Source organism: Muscardinus avellanarius (genome assembly GCF_963383645.1).
Source record: "Muscardinus avellanarius genome assembly, chromosome: 9".
NCBI classification, from domain to species: domain Eukaryota; kingdom Metazoa; phylum Chordata; class Mammalia; order Rodentia; family Gliridae; genus Muscardinus; species Muscardinus avellanarius.
In genome coordinates, this window is record NC_137795.1 from 113,835,039 (window position 1) to 113,852,257 (window position 17,219).

At 59.7% G+C, this 17,219-nt stretch overlaps 1 protein-coding gene across 1 annotated transcript in view; it reads left to right on the forward strand.

The window, feature by feature from the left end:
* Positions 1-7,367, forward strand: part of DNAJB6 (DnaJ heat shock protein family (Hsp40) member B6) — a gene marked incomplete at both ends in the record, with an annotated part of 42,568 nt that extends 35,201 nt beyond the window's left edge. The window contains one exon of the mRNA XM_080701012.1: positions 7,285-7,367. Within this exon, the coding sequence (XP_080557138.1) occupies positions 7,285-7,367 (83 nt within the window). The remainder of the gene's footprint in view (positions 1-7,284) is intronic.
* Positions 7,368-17,219: the final 9,852 nt, after the last annotated feature.

The window sequence follows — 17,219 nt, forward strand, 5'->3', positions numbered from 1 at the left end:
GTGGACCACCTCTGTCCCCACTCGAGCTGCAGGGCCGCAGATCCAGGGCCACCCCAGCCAGGGAGTGTGTCCAGAGCGAGGATGACCCTTGCTGGTGGGAGAGCTCCTGCTCAGCAGGGTGGAGCGTGAGTTGAAGGTAGTGGTTAGGGTCACTCCCGCTTGGGTGTGAGCCCCTCCCCACCACGAGATGAGCCCTTGGGCCAAGGTGGGACCGGCCCCAGGGAGCCAAGAGGACCACCAGAGGCGTGCCAAGTGGAGGGCAGAGTGCCAGCCTGCTAGCAGGCGTTGTGAGAAGCGGTGCCGAGCACTGCCCGGCTGCTGCGTTTGCTGCTGGTCTCTGCTGGTGGGTCTTGCGAGGGAGCCAAGGTGACTTGGCCCGTCCGCCAGCCGCGGAAGCAGGGCGAACCCTCTCTCCTGGCTCCCCCCAGCGACCGGGCCACCCCGGGTGCCCGGCTTCCTGCAGAGCCGCGTGGCCCAGCATACCTGCTCATGAAGGCAGCAGGTGGTGGTCCCTTGGGTCACACCTGGCAGTGGGCTGCGGGTCTGCGTTGCAGCCACTCAGCCGCTGTATCCGGGGTGCTGGCCTCCGTTGGATGGGTTCCTGGAGGGCTGCACGTAGCGGGTGTGGTGTGTGCTCGGTGAGATGTTGGAGAAGTGCTTGATTAATCCTCGGCTCTTAGTTGTCACCATTTTCTTCCCAGTCACTTTTTCTTTACTTTGTGTGTAGTACTAGGGATTGAACCCAAGAGCATTCTACCCTCCTAGCCCAGTTTTATATCTATGGTTTGAATGGTCTTGGTAGGCTGCCAAGGCCAGGCTAGCCTTGGGCCTCCCACGTCGTGGCTTGTAGGAGCGTGAGCCTGCACAGCCGGCTCCCGTCGCTTCCCCAGCGAGGTCGGTGATTGCTTCGGCACATTGGCGGTCCTTACTCACGACTTACCATGAGCAGGGGGCACAGAAGTCCATCCTGGGGCTCAGGCCGTGTGGACAAGCAAGTCCTACCCCAGCCCCCTGGCTCTGCAAGACTGCAGCAGCGTGGCGGCCTGACCTGATGCAGGGCCTCAAGGACGGCTGCCTGGCATCCTGCAGCAGAGCCCACCGCCTGGCCTGCGCCCCCACTCTCACCCCCGAGTCAGAGGTGGACCCAGCACTGCCGGACTCTTAGGTCAGTCACGACACCCCTGCGTGAGTGGGCAGACTGCAGGGGTGAGGCAGCGTGCCCTGCGCCCTCAGACAAGCAGGCCTGAGGGACTTACAGTCCTGGTCAGAGGCTGAGTAAGGCTTGCGCTAAGCAGCTGTGGCAGCCAGAGCCCTTGAGTAAGTCCAGGTGTGGGTGAGGGGTGGGGTAGGGTGAGGTGAGGGGTGGGAGGAGCGCTTGGTCCTCGCCTGACCTAGGAGAGCGGCTTGACCAGCCCTGATCCAGGGAACCTGGCAGAGTCCCACTGCACACCGGGGGCTGTGAGGGCCTGGGGCGAGTGTGTGGAGGTGTGGGTTTCTGCCTCAGACGCAGCGTGTGCCGTGAGAAGTTGGGGAGTGGTGCCCCAAAGCAGGACGTGCAGGAGTGCCCCGCTCCCCATGCAGTAAACAGGTGGGCTTGACGCTGGGCCTTCCTGGTCAGGCCTGCTTGGTATATAGGCCGGCTGCTGGCTGGGGGTGCCGCAGTGGCAAGCTGCAACCCAGAGGGGCACCTGTGAGATGCGAGATGCGCAGGTGTGTGCGCACTGCTCACTCCGCCATCCAGAGCACCCATTTCTCAGCTCTGGAAGGCTGGGGATGTGTTGTCCCACAGGCCTGTGGGTGGCTCTGCTCCCGCCTGCCCTGGCCTTCTCTGGACCCGGTTGTGCTCTGCCTCCTGCCCACAGGGAGGGGCCTGGATGCGTGGGCCGCCCTGCATAGGCTTCCTTCCCTCAGGAGCCGCTGGATCCCAGGCCACGTGTGGCTGGGCCTGATGTCTACAGCAGCAGTGTCCACGTCCATGTGCGGGGCCTGCCCGCTGCCCGCTTCTGGGTCTGATGCAGAGGGCCTCCAGCAGGAGGTGGCGGACAGGAGGGCGCTGTGAGCAGTGTGTGCTGGGGTGACAGTCAAAGCCCTGAGTGGCAGCACCGTGCCGGCCTGTCACTAACTCCCAGCTTGGCTTTGGGGATGCTTGGTTGGTTACACGGCTTCAGAAAGGTAATGTAGGTGGGCCAGGCGGTGGTGGCACACACCTGGAATCCCAGTACTGGGGAGGCTGAGACAGGATCGCAAGTTCGTGGCCAGCCTCAGTAACTTATTGAGACCCTGTTTCAGAATAAAAAGCAAAAGGGCTGGAGGTGTATCTTGGAGATAGAATGTCTCTGGGTTCAATTTCTAGTACAAAAAGAAAATGGGGAGCCGGGCGTGGGGCGCACACTTGTAATCCCAGTGCTTGGGAGGCTGAGACAGGAGGAGCGCAGGTTCGCGGCCAGCCTCAGCTATTAGTGAGGCCCTCCACAACTTAGTGAGACCTTGTTTCAAAATAAAGAATAAGAAATATGGCTGGGAATCTTAACTCAGAGGTAAAATGCCCCCCCCCCCCGGTTCCATCCCCAGTACGGCATGAAAAATAAATAAAAATAAATAGATGAAATAAGTGACTGTTGTGGAGAAGGGCCTCACGAGTCCCTGGATGCGGCCAGCAGCGAGCTCTGTGTTGATCCCTGGGCCTCAGGGCTCAGCCCCAGGCCAACCCGGGGACTGGCCAGCAGGCCACGGTGGGGTCGCCGGGCCGGCCACAGGCTTGCCTTGCATGGGTCTTGTTTCCTTAGGCAGTCCTTGCCCAGGACCTCGGCAGGCAGGCACCTTGGTTGGACTCCCTGGGAGTCCAGGCCGGTTCTTGCTCTCCGGGAGGGTAGGACGGGCAAGCCCCAGGCTCCTCAGTACCGGCTCCAGCACGGTGCCTGGTGACTGGGTACTAATCACTGATAGGCAGTTGAGCATGGTTGTAAAACCCCTGACGTACACACACTTCTTAACACGTTCCTGTGGTGAGTAATGCCTCTTCGTAGTTGGGAAAACAGGGATGGAAGGAGAGCCCGCTCTGGGAGGGGTGACCGTTGCCTCAGTTTGCCCCAATGGGGACGCAGCCCTTCCTGTCTCTTGCCGGGGCTCTGGACGGCGCGTGAGGACCGCTGCTCCCAGGAGGTAAGCGGGCATTTCCTTCTCCCAGTGAGCAGCGTCAGGGAGACCCGGTCTCTCCTGCGTCCTGAGTTTCGTGTGTCACCTCTTTCCTTGCGCATCTGTGAAGTGACTACTATTCTCATTTGAAACCCTTCAGCAATGAGCCTTTCTTATTTGCTTCCCAGTATCCATGTGCAAAGCTGTCTTCTCTTTTTCAGGGTTAGGGTGAGGCTGATGGGTGTGTGGGAAGGGCTGGGCCTGGGCTTCCTGGGGTGTGGAGAGCGGGCCCTAGGGCAGTGGCGGGCGCTGCCTGTGGGCTGGCCAGGCGGGCCAGGCGGGCCCTGGGAGCTCCTTCAGGTCCCGCCCCACTGGAGTGCAGGGCGAGGTGTCCTGAGCTGCAGGCTGGGGCTCTGCTGCTGTGGGTGGCTCTGGGGCCACCACACCCTTTCTGGCTTGGAGGTGCCACTTGAGTGGAGGACAGCCGCGGCTCTCACCTGTGTGTCCTGGAGGGCTGGGATCTTCGTCCTCCTTGCTGGGCCCTCCGGCTGCTCACAGCTCTCTCCTGCTGTGCTTTCAGGTGTGGCTGACCACGAGGCCCTGGTTGAAGAGCGCCTGCGCAGAGGCCAGCCTGCCCTGCCTGCCCAGCCCCAGCCCCAGCCCGCCCAGCCCCAGCTCACCAGCGCCCACCCGCTGAAGCCATCCCGGCCCACGCTGGCAGCCAGGCCTGTGCCGCAGTCTCCCTTGGAGGACGACGAGGAGCAGGACAAGCGGGGCCCTGGCAGCTGGGACGTCCCCATGAGCTCAGCAGGTGCGCAGAGGGGGGCTGGTAAGAAGCAGCCCCAAAGCCGGCCTCCCCCACCCTCGGGACAGCAAGGACGGAGGTCACCGCTGTGCTGCTGCTGCTGACCTGAGCAGCCGGAGCTGGGCGAGGAGGCCCAAGCCGCTCCTCCTGGGCTCCCAGGCGCACAAAGCTTCCTCACCATTAAAACGGGTCCAGTGTCCTGTGCACGTGTGGCGTGTGTTGCCAGCCAGGATTTGCCAGGTGTAGCTTCAGTGTCTAAGTGCTCCTCTTGTGACCTGGAACTTAGAGGTCGAGACCTGCTGCCCGCAGTGCTGGCCCGTGCCCACTGCATCACCCCACTTTCCAGACCAGCTCACACCCTCCTCCCCTCCCCCTCCCTCTCTTCCCTCCCTCCTCCCCTCCTCTCCCATCTCCCCCTCCCCTTCTCTCCTCCCTCTTCTCCTCCCCTCCCTCCTCTCCTCCTCCTCCCCCTCTCCTCTTCCCCTCCTCCTCCCCCTCCCTCCTCTCCTCCTCCTCCCCCTCTCCTCTTCCCCTCCTCATCCCCCTCTCCTCTTCCCCCCTCCCCCTCCCCTCCCCCTCCCCTCTCTTATCTCTCATGGGTCTGAGTCCCTGGGTGTGGCTGGCGGTGGCGCAGGCTGAGCCTCCAGCCCAGTGTTGGCTCACTGTGAGTGCTTGTGTTGGGTCCCTGCCTGTGCAGTGCTGATGCTTGGTGATGCTTGGTCAGGAAGCAGGAGGACAAGGACCTGGCGTCTGTTTTCTCTTGGGAAGCGCGTTCCTTCGGCCCCTCCATCCACAGCCCTCGTCAGGCGCAGCTCACGAGAGCTCCCCGCAGTGCAGCTGGACTTCAGCCCCAAACGGCTGGCCGCCTGCTCTGTGCAGAGGGGAGCCAGGGCCAGCTGTCGGGCAGCTGGGGACGGAGCCTGCCCAGTGTAGGTGTAGCTGGGAGGCCGGCAGGCAGGCTGCTGGCCGGTGCATCAGGAGACCTGTGGCCTGCTCCTGATGGTGAACGGCTGGCGGGGTTTGGGAAGGGCAGTGGAATGTTGCTGGTGTCTGGCAGGGCCCAGCTATGCAGGAAACCCCGTGTGAAGTTAGGATGCCGTGAGCCCGGCCTGCTAGGTGCCGCGAGGGCTTTGCATTCTTTAAGAGCAGCCGTGCAGCTGGGGGCCTGCCTGGCGCATCCTCGTTCCCAGGTAGCAGGAACCCGGCAGGACCCAGGCCGCCTCGTGCGGTCCCGAGGGCAGGAGACAGGGCACTGCCGAGGAGCCTGGGAGCCAGGGTTAGCAGTAGGAGCAGAGCGGACATTCTCCCCTCTCAAGTCTCTTTCAGCTGTGGTCATTGGGTCTCTTCAGATGCTTTGTAGGCAGGAAACGAGTGGGCTTCAGGGTGGCTAGTGCAGACCGCATTCTGGCCCTTGTTCATGGCTGTGGGGAAGGCTGGCTCCCTCAGAGGAAGCCTGAGCTGCCCAGCACCCTGCCATCCCCGCCACTCACTCCTTGAATTAGGAGGTCTCAGGCAGGGCACCAGAGCTGAAGAGCTGGCTTCCCTGCAGACCGGTCTGTGGCAGGCCCTTTGTTTACGTTCCTGCCCAGAGGTGGGGAGGCTGGAAAGAACCTGGAGGAGGTGGCCACTAGGGGTGGAGGGGTGCCGCCCTCCAGGGCAGTTAGGCTTCACTTCCCTCTCTCCCAGCCAGATGACCACTCAGGACTTAGCGCTGGTTTTGCAGTCTGGGTGCATGGGTTCCAGGAGTAGCTGGGGCCAGGCTGTGTACCCTGAGCCTCGGGTCGGGATGCTCCTCTGTAGCCCTTCACTGGAACCAGGGCCCGGCTCGGGGTCCCTGTGCGGTGCTCATCCTCCGAAGGACCTTACTGCTGGGTTTGCGAGCTTGGGGCAGTTTTAAGCGTATAGTAAGGAATCGAGCGTCTGAGGCTCTGGGGAGCCTGGCCCGCCCTTGGGGCTGCGCGGCCCCCTTGACTGTGGCTGCCAGGCATGCAACCACCTCCTGCTGTCCCTGGGACGTGAGTCGTCCAGGTCAGAAGTGAGTCTCCCTGGCGGTGGGACCCCTGAGATGGGACTACTGTGCACGTGGGATTTCCCAGGGTGCAGTTCAAGTAAGGGGCACCAGGTGGCCTGGGAGCTGAGAGCTGGGCTGCGGTTGCGGAATAGGCGACAGGCGAGTTGCAGTTTGACTTGCTGGCATTTGCCCTCCTGTTTGCTGGGCTGTGACCCTGGAGTGCCAACCCCCTTTAAAAACCACTCTGCTGCTGGGCATGGTGGTGCACGCTTGTAATCCCCGCGCTTGGGAGGATGAGACAGGAGGACCGCACAGGTTTGAAGCCAGCCTCAGCTACTGAGTGAGGCTCTCAGCAACTCAGTGAGACGCTGTTTCGAAATAAAGTATAAAATAGGTCTGGGATTATAGCCCAGAGGTAGAAATGCCCTGGGTTCCACCCCTTAGTCACACACACACACACACACACACACCTGCTCTGCTTCGTTGCAGAGGGGGAGGCACTCGGTGGACACAGCAGACCATGCAGCGAGACTTGTGGTGCCACACGCTGTGGACATGTCCTCAGGACATGTGACCATTGGGAAGGAAATTAAAATCACCAAGAAAAAGTGTGGCACGACAGAGGGGACAGCTCCTCGTGTTGAGGGGCGCTGCCTGCCACGCGCTGTGGAGGGCTGGCTGGAGCTCGGAGCCTCGGCTGCTTTGACCCGCTCAGCCGCGCTTGTCTAACTAATGAAGCCAGCGCACACTCCCTGACCTGCGCTCTAACATCTCATTGGCCTGCTGTGCGTCTGGAGGGCTGGAGTTCTGGGACCTCCTTTGTGGTTCAGATCCCACACCGGGCCCACTCACGCATGCTCACACTGTGTGTCCTGGGCCAGGGATGTTTCCTGCAGAGTGGAAGGCAGAATTCTCAGTTTCTGGTTGGAATGTCCAGGGTGTGAAAGTCTCTCCTCTGGCTTTGGCCAGACAAGTTGGTCTGCAGCGTTGACTTTGAGCACACAGCATCATGGGCATGCGAGGCCGTGTCCCCAGTAGGAAGCAGGGGCACCGCAGACAGAGCCTTGGGGTGAGCTGGGCGGGTGCTTTGGGAGAGCAGGGCCTCCGGGCCAGCTGAGAGGGCGTGGCGGGGGCCCAGGAAGGCGCAGGCACTGCCGCAGCGAGCCACTGTCCCGAGCCGGCTCCCCGCCCAGCCCTGTGGCACACCACCCGTGCAACGGGCTCTCGGCCTAGCGCTCCATGCATTGAGGGCAGACATGGCAAGACGGGTGGTGTGCCGCCTTCCTGTAGCAGCGGTGTGGGCCTGCCGTGTCTCACAGCCGTGTTTCCTCAGGGGTCAAAGAAGGCGGCAAGCGGAAGAAGCAGAAGCAGAAAGAGGAGTCGAAGAAGAAGAAGTCGGCCAAGGGAAACCACTAGGCTGGCGCCGCAGACGCGCACAGCCTCGCCCGCGGGTGGTGCGCTCGCCAGGCAGCGGCCCAGTGCCGGCCCAGGGCTCCTGGCTTAGCAGGATCACACGTGCGCTCACGGATTGGTAGGACGGGGTGCCGGAGCCGGAGGTGACATCGCCGGCGGCCCGTTAGCTATTTGGGACACAGCCTCAGCTTCCTCAATCTGCTTTCCCCAGCACCCACGCCGTGCGTGCCCCCTCTCAGTTTGGATGGCTCCTGCTCTATCCGACATCAGCCACTGTAGAAATACAGCAAGGTGCAGACAGGCAACTGTGTGTCCGTGAGATGGTTTCTTCTCCAGGATGCTGCGGTGATGGGAATGGGAGTGTAAGCAAGCGTGGTGGAACCGAAGGTCACACACACCGCGCCTTGAACCTGGCCGCACGCCAGGCACTGTCCCGATCCAGCCACACACAGTAGGCCAGCAGTCACTTGAGACGGAGTCGTCCTTATATTTATTCTATTTTTAATCCTATAGGTAGTTTGCATTCGACCTCAGATGTTTAGTTTATGTTAAATCTTGTTTCTTGGATCTTTTTCCTTGCTCTTTAGTAAAAAAGTATTACTTGGAGGTTTCCTGTAGTTTTTTTAAGCTTTCATGCTGGTGAAAAACAGGCTAGTTCTTCACACACACACACACACACACACTCTCTCTCTCTCTCTCTCTCTCTCTCTCTCAAAGCTTGAACTAAATATTTTTGTTTGTAAACATTGGCCCTTCTGAACAACTCGGCTTACCTAGCGCGGCTCTGCCCAGCTTCCCGCGGCCGCTGGCTTGCATGGTGTTTTGCCTCTTAACCACTGTTTCTGCTGAGCACCACACGAGCCTGGCATTGCCCACCATCTTGCCTGCGGCTTCCTCCGGGAGACAGGTGCCCCTGGCCTTTGACATGAGGCTCTGTCATCCTCTCAGAAGTGAGGGCATTGTGAGAAGCATTGGTGGGTTTTAAAATGCCAGCAGAGTTGAAACTGGGTACATGTGGTAGGACCTCTGCAGCGGTGCCCGCAGAAGCCGGGAGCGGGCGTCCCTGCGGCAGGCGGCCAGTGGGGCGCAGAGGAGTTTGCTGTGTGTGTTTGGTGTTGGTGGGAGGTGGCGGGCGGTTGGGTAGAGAGCAGATTGCCATTGAATGCTTTTTGTGGAAGATGTGACTCCTGACGTGTAATGTATTTTGATGCTACCTACATAAATAAAACGTAAGCACCGAGCCTAACTCTCCTGTGCTCATTCAGCCCTGACCCGTGGCACCGCAGGCTCAGCTTCAGGCGAGGGGCCGGGTGGGCAGCGCACTGCTGGGAGGAGGAGCCTGAGGGCTCCCGTGCCACTTGGCCTTGGGGTTTTAGGAGATGCAGCCTCAGCTGCTCAGATCGCGGTTGCTGATCACTGATCACAGACATGGGCTGGTTTTGCTGCCCTGCAGCTGCAGCCCCTGGTTCAGGCAGGTGCCAGGTCCTAGGAGGCCCAGCAGGCTCACGGGCGGGCGTCACAGACCTGCCAAGCCAGGCACCAGAGCGCCAGCTCAGGTCCCAGGGCAGCCGCTCTGCATGTTGTGCCCTGGCCCACGAGAGGGTGGGGCACCTGTGAGTGCCAGGAGCCTTCCCGGCCGGCCCACAGGGGGGAGTCAGAGGCACTGGGTGGGGTAGGAGAAGGGGTCGTGTGTGTGGGGGGGTCAGACCACTGGGGCCAGCCGCACCTCACCAGGCACTCTGTAGTCTACACCTTTGTTGGGCTGCTTAGCCTGCACCTGCTTTCAGCGTCCTGGAATGCCCCCACAGTTGGGGAGGCAGGAGCAGTTGCGCAGGGGCCCGTGGGGTCCCTTGCCATGGTGTTTTGTGGTCATAGACAAATCAGAGACCAGAAAACGACAGGCTGGCGTCCCAGGAGCACAGCTGTGGCATTGAAGGCCATGCTGGTGTGAGTTTTTTAATTTTTATTTGTATTTATTTTGCAGTACTGGGAATGGAACCCAGGGGCGTTCTACCTCTGAGTTATACTCCCAACCCTCCTTTTTATTTATTTTGAAACAGGGTCTCATTGAGTTGCAAAGGGCCTCAGTAAGTAGCTAAGGCTGTCCTCAAACAGTGATCCTCCTGTCTCAGCCTCCTGAAAGCTGGGATTACAAGTGTGCGCTGCCATGTCTGGCTCAAAATAAGGTTTTGCTTTGCAGATGATTTGAAGGAGCCCTACAATTCATTTCACCTGGATTCCAGGTTGGCCCTGTGTCCTTCCCAGAGTCCTGGGTCCTGCTTGGGGTCTGTCCGTCTGGATGCCCTGGGTCTGTCCGTCTGGATGCCCTGGGTCTGTCCGTCTGGATGTCCTGCGGCCCTCCGTCCCTCCATGCCTCCCTTGGAGCAGGCGCATTCCTTCTTGTCCAACTCTGCCCACGGATGCCGCCAAGTGGCTCTCCTGTGAACGTCTGGGCCTCCCCGCCATGCCGAGGCGGTCTGCCTCCAGGGCCGGGGACTCCTGCACCCCTTGGGAGGGTGGGGGGAGACTTTAGGTTGTCAGGGTCCTCGTAGATCCTTCTGTGTTGGGAGAAGCTGGGCCTCCTCCCAAGATCCCTCTGAGCTGGAAGTGATCCCGGGAGGCCAAGGTGCAGGTGCCCTCCAAGCCTGAGGGGACGCACATGCTGCTAGCGATGGGCCCTGTGTGTGGGGTGACTGTCAGTCAAGTGGGGGCTCTGCGGCTCGTGGATGGTGTCGGCCCAGCAGGTGTGGGGACTCCGGACGTCGTGTTCAGGGTGTGTGGGCGGCTGGCCCCCTCTGCCCACCCTGGCTCTGCTTTGCAGCCTCACGCCTGGGCCTTACCAGAGTGCTGGGCCCCAGGCAGGTGGTGGGGTGGGCACCAGGGAGGAAGGCGAGGACCCACTCGCCCACACAGGCCTGGACTTCCTGGACACATGGAGGCCTCTTGATTTTTGTCCTAGGAGTTTGGTCTTCAGCCAAGCGGCCACCTCCTGCCCTGTGTTCTGGGGACCCAGGTCTCCAGCCTCAGGGGTACTCTGCTCTGCCCTGCTGCCCTGCTTCCTGGGGCTAGCTGGGCTCCCCAGGAGGCCCCCTCCACTTTGCGGGCATGCTGGTCTCTTGAGGGACCTGCCAGGACCTCCCTAGCTAACAGTTTTCGGGCGATTCACAGGGCTGGTCCTCAGCTGCCCAGGGAGTGACCCGTCTTGTCAGCTTCCCTGCCTTTAGGGGCCTGGTTTAGAGGCAGGCTGGTGAGGCCTGCAGTGGCTGGGCCCCTGGCTGTCAGACACGCAGGTACTCTGGGCCCACTCACGCTGACCCTCTGCTGGCTTCTGGTCCTGTTCAATACTTCCCTGAAATGGCCAGACCTTGTCCCCCAAGCCGCAGCCTGGTCACCAGGCCTGACACCCAGCTGTTTTGCACAGCCAGGAACAAGTGCAGTCTCTGGGCACCCCTGCTCTAGTTATGACTGAGGGGCTGGAGGCTGGGCCAGGCAGTAGTTCACGGGAGCCCTGGCAGGGCTGTGTGTGCAGGGCCGGCCTTCCCCCGCTCCTGGGCTCGGGCTGCCCAGGAGAGCCCGCTGTCCTCTATGAGCCCTGTTGGCCTCCTATGGAGAAGCCTCTCCTCCGGTGCCCTCCAGGGGCTGCCACAGACAGGGCCGTCTCAGCCCTCCCCAAGCCAGTGACACCCAGTAATGAGCCTCGGGTGAGGCCCAGGGACGTCAAGTTCTTAGGGTCGAGGTTTTAGGGAAGAGCTCCCTTTCCCTGAGACCGCAGCTCTGGCTCAGGCGTGGGGGCCTGGCGTGGCGCAGGGCCGCCGTCTGCTCTGCTCGGCAGTGGGCGGCTGGCTCACCTGGGCCCTGCGCCATGTGAGCCCCATGGAGCCTGTCACTTGGCGGCCAGAGCCTGGGGCTGGGGGGTGCTGACTGCGCCCTGCCCTCTGTGGACTGGACAGCTGCTCTTATGATTCCATGAGGAGACGCAACGGCAACGGTGTGGGGCTGCACGGGCGTGGCCTGTTATCCTGCGGGGGTGACTGTGGCCGCTGCTGCTGCCCACGGGGGCCCCTGGGCTGGGTCTGGGTGGGGCAGTGAGCTGTGTCCAAGCATTGGCAGCGGGTCTGAGCCCTGCCTGGACAGTGACCAGAGCCATTGTGGTCGGTGGGCCTGCTGTGGAACCCAGGGAAGCTGGGAAGGAGCCCTGGAAGGACAGGAGGCTGAGCCGCCCAGGTCCGGTGCCACATCTCAGATTCAGCACTTGCAAGCTGGGGGACCTGCTGCTTTGCCCAGTGACAAGAGTGTTTTAAGTTGACTGTGGAGATGGTTGCCCGACTCTGTGAACACTTGAGCCGTGCGTGGTACATCCTCCGCTCTGGGCTCCCGGCCTCTGCCATCCTGAGCCTGCCTGAGAGACCCTGGACCACGCTTCCTCTTGGCCTCAGCTGCCCAGCGGACTGGCCTATGGCTGCGTGTGAACACAGCACTTCACGGTTAGTTTGATCCTCTGTCCCTCTGCCTGTCCATCTCTCCATCCCTCTAACCCCCATCCATCTGTCTATCCACTCTCCACATCCCTCCCTCCCTCCCTCCCCCCAACCCTCCACCTCCCCCATCACCTGTTCATCTGCTCAGCCCCCTGCCCATCTCACATGGACAGTGTGTGCATCACACCCTGGGCACTGCTGCAGACAGGTGCTTGTTGCCACCCCTCCCTGCAGAAGGGACAAGGGCACCTCTTGTGAGTCAGGATCAATCACCCCAAGTGGGCCACGTCCCGAGGGGGACACGAGGACTCAGGTGGTGAGGTCGGAGGTCCAGAGCAGGGTGGCTGGGCTGGAGGAACCTGGCGCCTTTGCAGTGGGTTCTGGGTGGAGGTGAGTGGTCCATCGGGGAGGAGAGCCTGATCCTGGGGTGGCCGGCCGGGTGGAGCCAGGTGGCAGCTTGCATTGGGGCCTAGGCAGAGGCCTCTCCTGCCCACCACGCCCGCCAGAGCTGCCTGGTGCGTGGGCCTGGCATCAGTGCTCAGCCAGGTGGTGCCAGGCGGGCCCTGGACACCCTCCTTCCCGAGCGGCAGGAATGCAGAGATGACAAGAGCTGCTCCCTGCGGCTCTGGCCTGTGTGGCGTGGGCGACACAACCCAGGCCAGAGTGTGGAGACAGAGTCACCTGTCTCCGATGGCCTTGCCCAGCTCTGGGAGGCTGTGGGCAGCAGGCATGGGCCTGTCCTGGACCGAGCCAGGTCCACCTCTCCTCCCGGCCCAGGGCCTGGGCAGCGGTCTGCTAGGCCCCCAGTGCTGGGCTGGTGAGAGGGAGTGCCTGCTCCACGTCCTCAAGGCCTGCCTGCCTCGCCCGCTGGCCAGCAGCGCTCACTGCTGGCTGCGATGGCGCCCTGAGAGGGGAGCCCGGTGTCAGAGCTGCTTGGGTGAACACAGGTGTCTGTGGCAGAGGACTTGGGGCATGTGGAAGGTTCTGGAGCTTTGTTCCACCTGGTGGCCATCATCTCTGTCCTGCCTGTCTGGCATGGCCTGTCCTCTGCAGAGGGCTGATGGTGAACCTGGGAACAGGGGTGGGGCATAGGGTCTTTGCAGACATGGTTAAAGGGTCAGATTCAGGGCAAGCTCCAAGCCCCGTGCTAGACGTCCTTCCAGAAGAGCAGGCGATTGGAGACAGACACAGAAGCCACCCGAGGACGAAGGCAGAGGAGGGGCAGTGGTGGTCCCATGCTGGGGCCATGCGGGTTCCTGGGGAGCCCCCATGTGGTGTCTGCGCGCTGCCCTCCTGAGTCTATACGGAGCAAGTGTCAGTGAGCCACCAGCCCATGCCCTTGCCGCAGCAAGCACACCTGCACGCCAGCCGCTCGACCCGGGCACACTGCCTCCTGCAGATCGGGCTTAGTGTGTGCTTGTCTCCGTACCTAAGTCTCCCAGCTCTGCCGCCCCAGGTCAAATCCACTGTTGTTACTGTGTCCATTCAGTGGAGGCTCGCTGTGCTGCCCAGGGGGCCTTGAACTCCTGGCTCCAGGGGTCCTGTCCCCTCAGCCTCCCAGTAGCTGGAATTACTGGTGTGCCACACTGCACCTGGCCCCAGTACAGCATTTGACAAAAATTACCGTATTCCTACGTGGCTTAGTAGGAATTTTTATTTATCAACTGGGGGATATTCAAGACTGAAAGACGGCATGTCACGATGCAATATTCCCAATGGCCACAGGAGGGCGCCTCCAGAACGGGAACCGGGGCTGTGCGCCGGAGGCCCGCCCACCTGCCTACCTGCCATTCGGGCTCTCTCGCAGGCAGGCTCACGCAGGCACACATGCATGCCCACGCGCACAATGCACACACGCACTCACCCTCCTGATGTGTGTGCACACACGTGGTAGAGTCAATTAGTCTTTAATATTGCCAAGTTAATCAAGGCTGGAATTGGGGGAGGGAAGGGGTCTGAGCACTTAGCTTGTCCCTTGGTGGAGGAGGTAATTAGCCTCACTCTGGAGTGGGAGGTCTTCTCATCCAGCCGGTACATGCAGCCCCGTGGCCCTAAATGGTCCACAAAGGAGTCACAAGAACAGGCATTAGCAAGGGGACCAGGCTGTGCCAGAAGTCCAGAGCCTCGTCAGAGCCAGCACCTCCACGCCTCGCACCCCTGGCGGTGCTTCCCGAGCTGCTGGAAGCCCTCGTGGACGCGCCACACGTTCTGCCTAAAGCAGTCCCGCAACCGGCCGCGCCAGCCCCAGACGCTCTTGGTGGGTCGCCCCGCTGCTTCCCTGGTCCTCCCCTCCCCCATGCTGTCTCCTTCAAAGTGTGTGACGCTCCCTCCCCAGCTTCCTGAGAATTGTTAGGAGACCAGGAGAAAGAGCCAGCAGAAGAAAGAACGCCGGGGAGGGAATACAAAAGTTGCCTCTCTGCGGGCCCTCCCCTCCTGTTTCAAGTGTTGGGGTGCTAGCAAAGCAGCTGCATGCTGAGGCCCCCGTTCTGCCCAGAACCAGACTCCAGCAGCAACAGCCTGCCCCTGCTGCCACCTGAGGAAATGCATGCGCTCGCGTGGCCGGCCTGGGCTTGCCGAGCCAGGGCGTTCTGTGACGTGTTGACTGGGCCTTCTGCGTTTGCACGGGGTTGGCGAGCGGGACAGTGACGACGGGGTTGGGAGCTCTCTGGGCGCGGAGAGCACCCACACATCCCAGGCCCGTGCCACAGCACCCTCACGGGGGCCTTGCCATCAGGACTTAGGAACTAGGAGGGTGCCGTCCAGGAGGAGACCTGCCTTTCCCCCCTCGCAAGTGCTCCTAACTCTAGTGTCCTAAGTTTTGGCTGCATCATCAATGCTCAGCTGAGGCTGTCACGCTTCTTGGAGAATATGGATCTGAAAGTCAGATCTGCCGGCCAAGTGCGCTCCACCCGTGCAGAGCTAGGCAACCAGTCCGCTAGACCCGGGAGGGGGCTGGAGAATTCTGGTGTTTCATTTTTCTGCACAACACTGTAGCTTCCATGTTCTGCACACATGGTAGAGAGTCAGATCGGGGTATCTGGCCAGGCTCAGCCTGACCCCTGGCCTGATGGGAACTTCCTCCTGTGCCCTCACCCAGGCAGCTCTGGAGATGGGCTAGAGTGATGTTCTGGGCATAGGGGTCATTGTAGGAGGAGGTAGGGAGCATCCAGGACCAGTCAGGGAGCGCTGAGAGGCTCTAGAGTGTGGACTTCAGCCCTTCGCCAGGGAGCATTCCATCAAGTGAGCCCCTGGAATGAAGTGGCGTTTGTCACCACGTTTAGGGGCACAGATTCACAACCAACGAGTTCTAAATCAGGTACAAATAGCAGTGTAGCACAGCTGCCACAGAAACCCTGGAATCTGATGTTTAAATTATTACCCCAAGCTGGGCATGGCGGTGTGTGATCCCCGTACTTGGGAAGCTAAGGCAGAAGGATCGCAGGTTCAGGGAATCTCACTTGGAAACTCAGTGAGGTTCTCAGCAGTCTAGTGAGACCCTGTTTCAAAAAAAAAAAAAAAGGCTGAGGGTGTAGCTGGGATATAAACTGCCTCTGGGTTCAATCACCAGTAACACACACACACACACACACACACACACACACACACGTTACCAGAGTCTGAATAGTCAATTAGGACATGGTGTTGCTTTTGATCCTCAGCACTGTGCAAAAAATTATATATATATATATATATATATATATATATATATATATATGCTAAAGGTGTGTGTATACTTAACATGAGGCAGGTCTAAGGTTTATTTATTTGATTTTTATTTTGCAGTACTGGGGATGGAACCCAGAGGCATGCTTCCTCCAAGCTACACCCCCAGTCCTATTTTTTATTCTTTATTTTGAAACAGAGTCTCACTAAACTGAAGAAAGTCTCACTAAGTAGCTGAGGCCGTCTCCAAACCACGATCCTCATATCTCAGCCTCCCAAATGCTGGGATTACAAGCGTGCACCACCACGCCCTTATTTATTTATTTATATTTATTTATTTATTTGTTTATTTATTGTGGTGCTGAGGATTGAACTCAGGGATATTCTACCCCTGAAAAACATCCTCAGTCCTATCTTATTTTTTATTTGGAAACAGAGTCTCACTAAGTTAATGCAGTCTCACTGAGTTGCTGAGGTTGGTTTTGAACCTGTGACTTGTCTCAGCCTCCTGAGATCCCTGTGCTGGAATTACAGGTTTGTGCCACTACACCTGGATTCAGGTCTTTTCTCTTTATTTTTTGGTATTGGGGATTGAACCCAGGGGCACTCTACCTCTGAGCTACACCTCCAACTTATTTTTTATTCTTTATTTGAACCAGGGTATTGCTGAGTTGTGGAGGGCCTCACTAGCCGCGGCTGGCCGAGAACCTGTGATTCTCCGGTCTCAGCCTCCCAAGTACTGAGATTCTAGGCGACGCACCACCGTGCCTGGCCGGCTTTAGGTCTTTGAAATTTAGGAGCCATTACAGAGTGCTCATTTGAAATGTAGTTTGGAACTATTAAAAGGCGAAGTTAAAAACACTGGGGTCAGCCGGGCGTGGTGGCGCACGCTTGTAATCCCCGCGCTCGGGAGGCTGAGACAGGAGGATCAAAGCCAGCCTCAGCTACTGAGTGAGGCTCTCAGCAACTTAGTGAGACCCTGTTTCCAAATAAAATATAAAATAGGTCTGGGAGTATAGCCCGGAGGTAGAAAGCCTCTGGGTTCCACCCCCAGTACCACCAAAAATAAATAAATAAAAACACAGGGGTCTTTGAGCTAAAAGATCGCACTGGCTGGAGCGATGGGCGTCAACACGGCGTGGCAGCTCTGCGCAGCCCGCTCCTCTTGGTCACGGCTGCCAGCTGTGGTGACTCATTCAGGAGCTGGTTGTCTTCCTGGGGCTCTGGGAGGCCGCCAGGCCTCGCTCACGGAGACGGGGCAGCACTGGCGATTATACCGTTTTACAGTTTGGGTTTTTTTTTTTCCTGGGTGTGGAACCCAGGGGCTTTTCTACCTCCGGGCTATACTCCCAGACCTATTTTATACTTTATTTGGAAACAGCGTCTCACTAAGTTGCTGAGAGCCTTACTCAGTAGCTGAGGCTGGCTTCGAACCTGTGCGATCCTCCTTTCTCAGCCTCACAACTGCGGGGATTACAAGCGTGCGTGCGCCACCACGCCCGGCTAGTCCTTTTATTTTTTTTTCTTTTCTTTTTCTTTTTTTTTTTTTGCGGGTCTGGGGATGGAACCCAGGGGCATTCGATCTCCGAGCTACACCCCCAGCCTTATTTTTTTTTCTTTATTTTGAAGCAGGGTCTCACTGAGTTGCAAAGGGCCTCACTAAGTAGCTGAGGCTGTCCGCAAACCGCGATCCTCCGGTCTCAGCCTCCCGAAT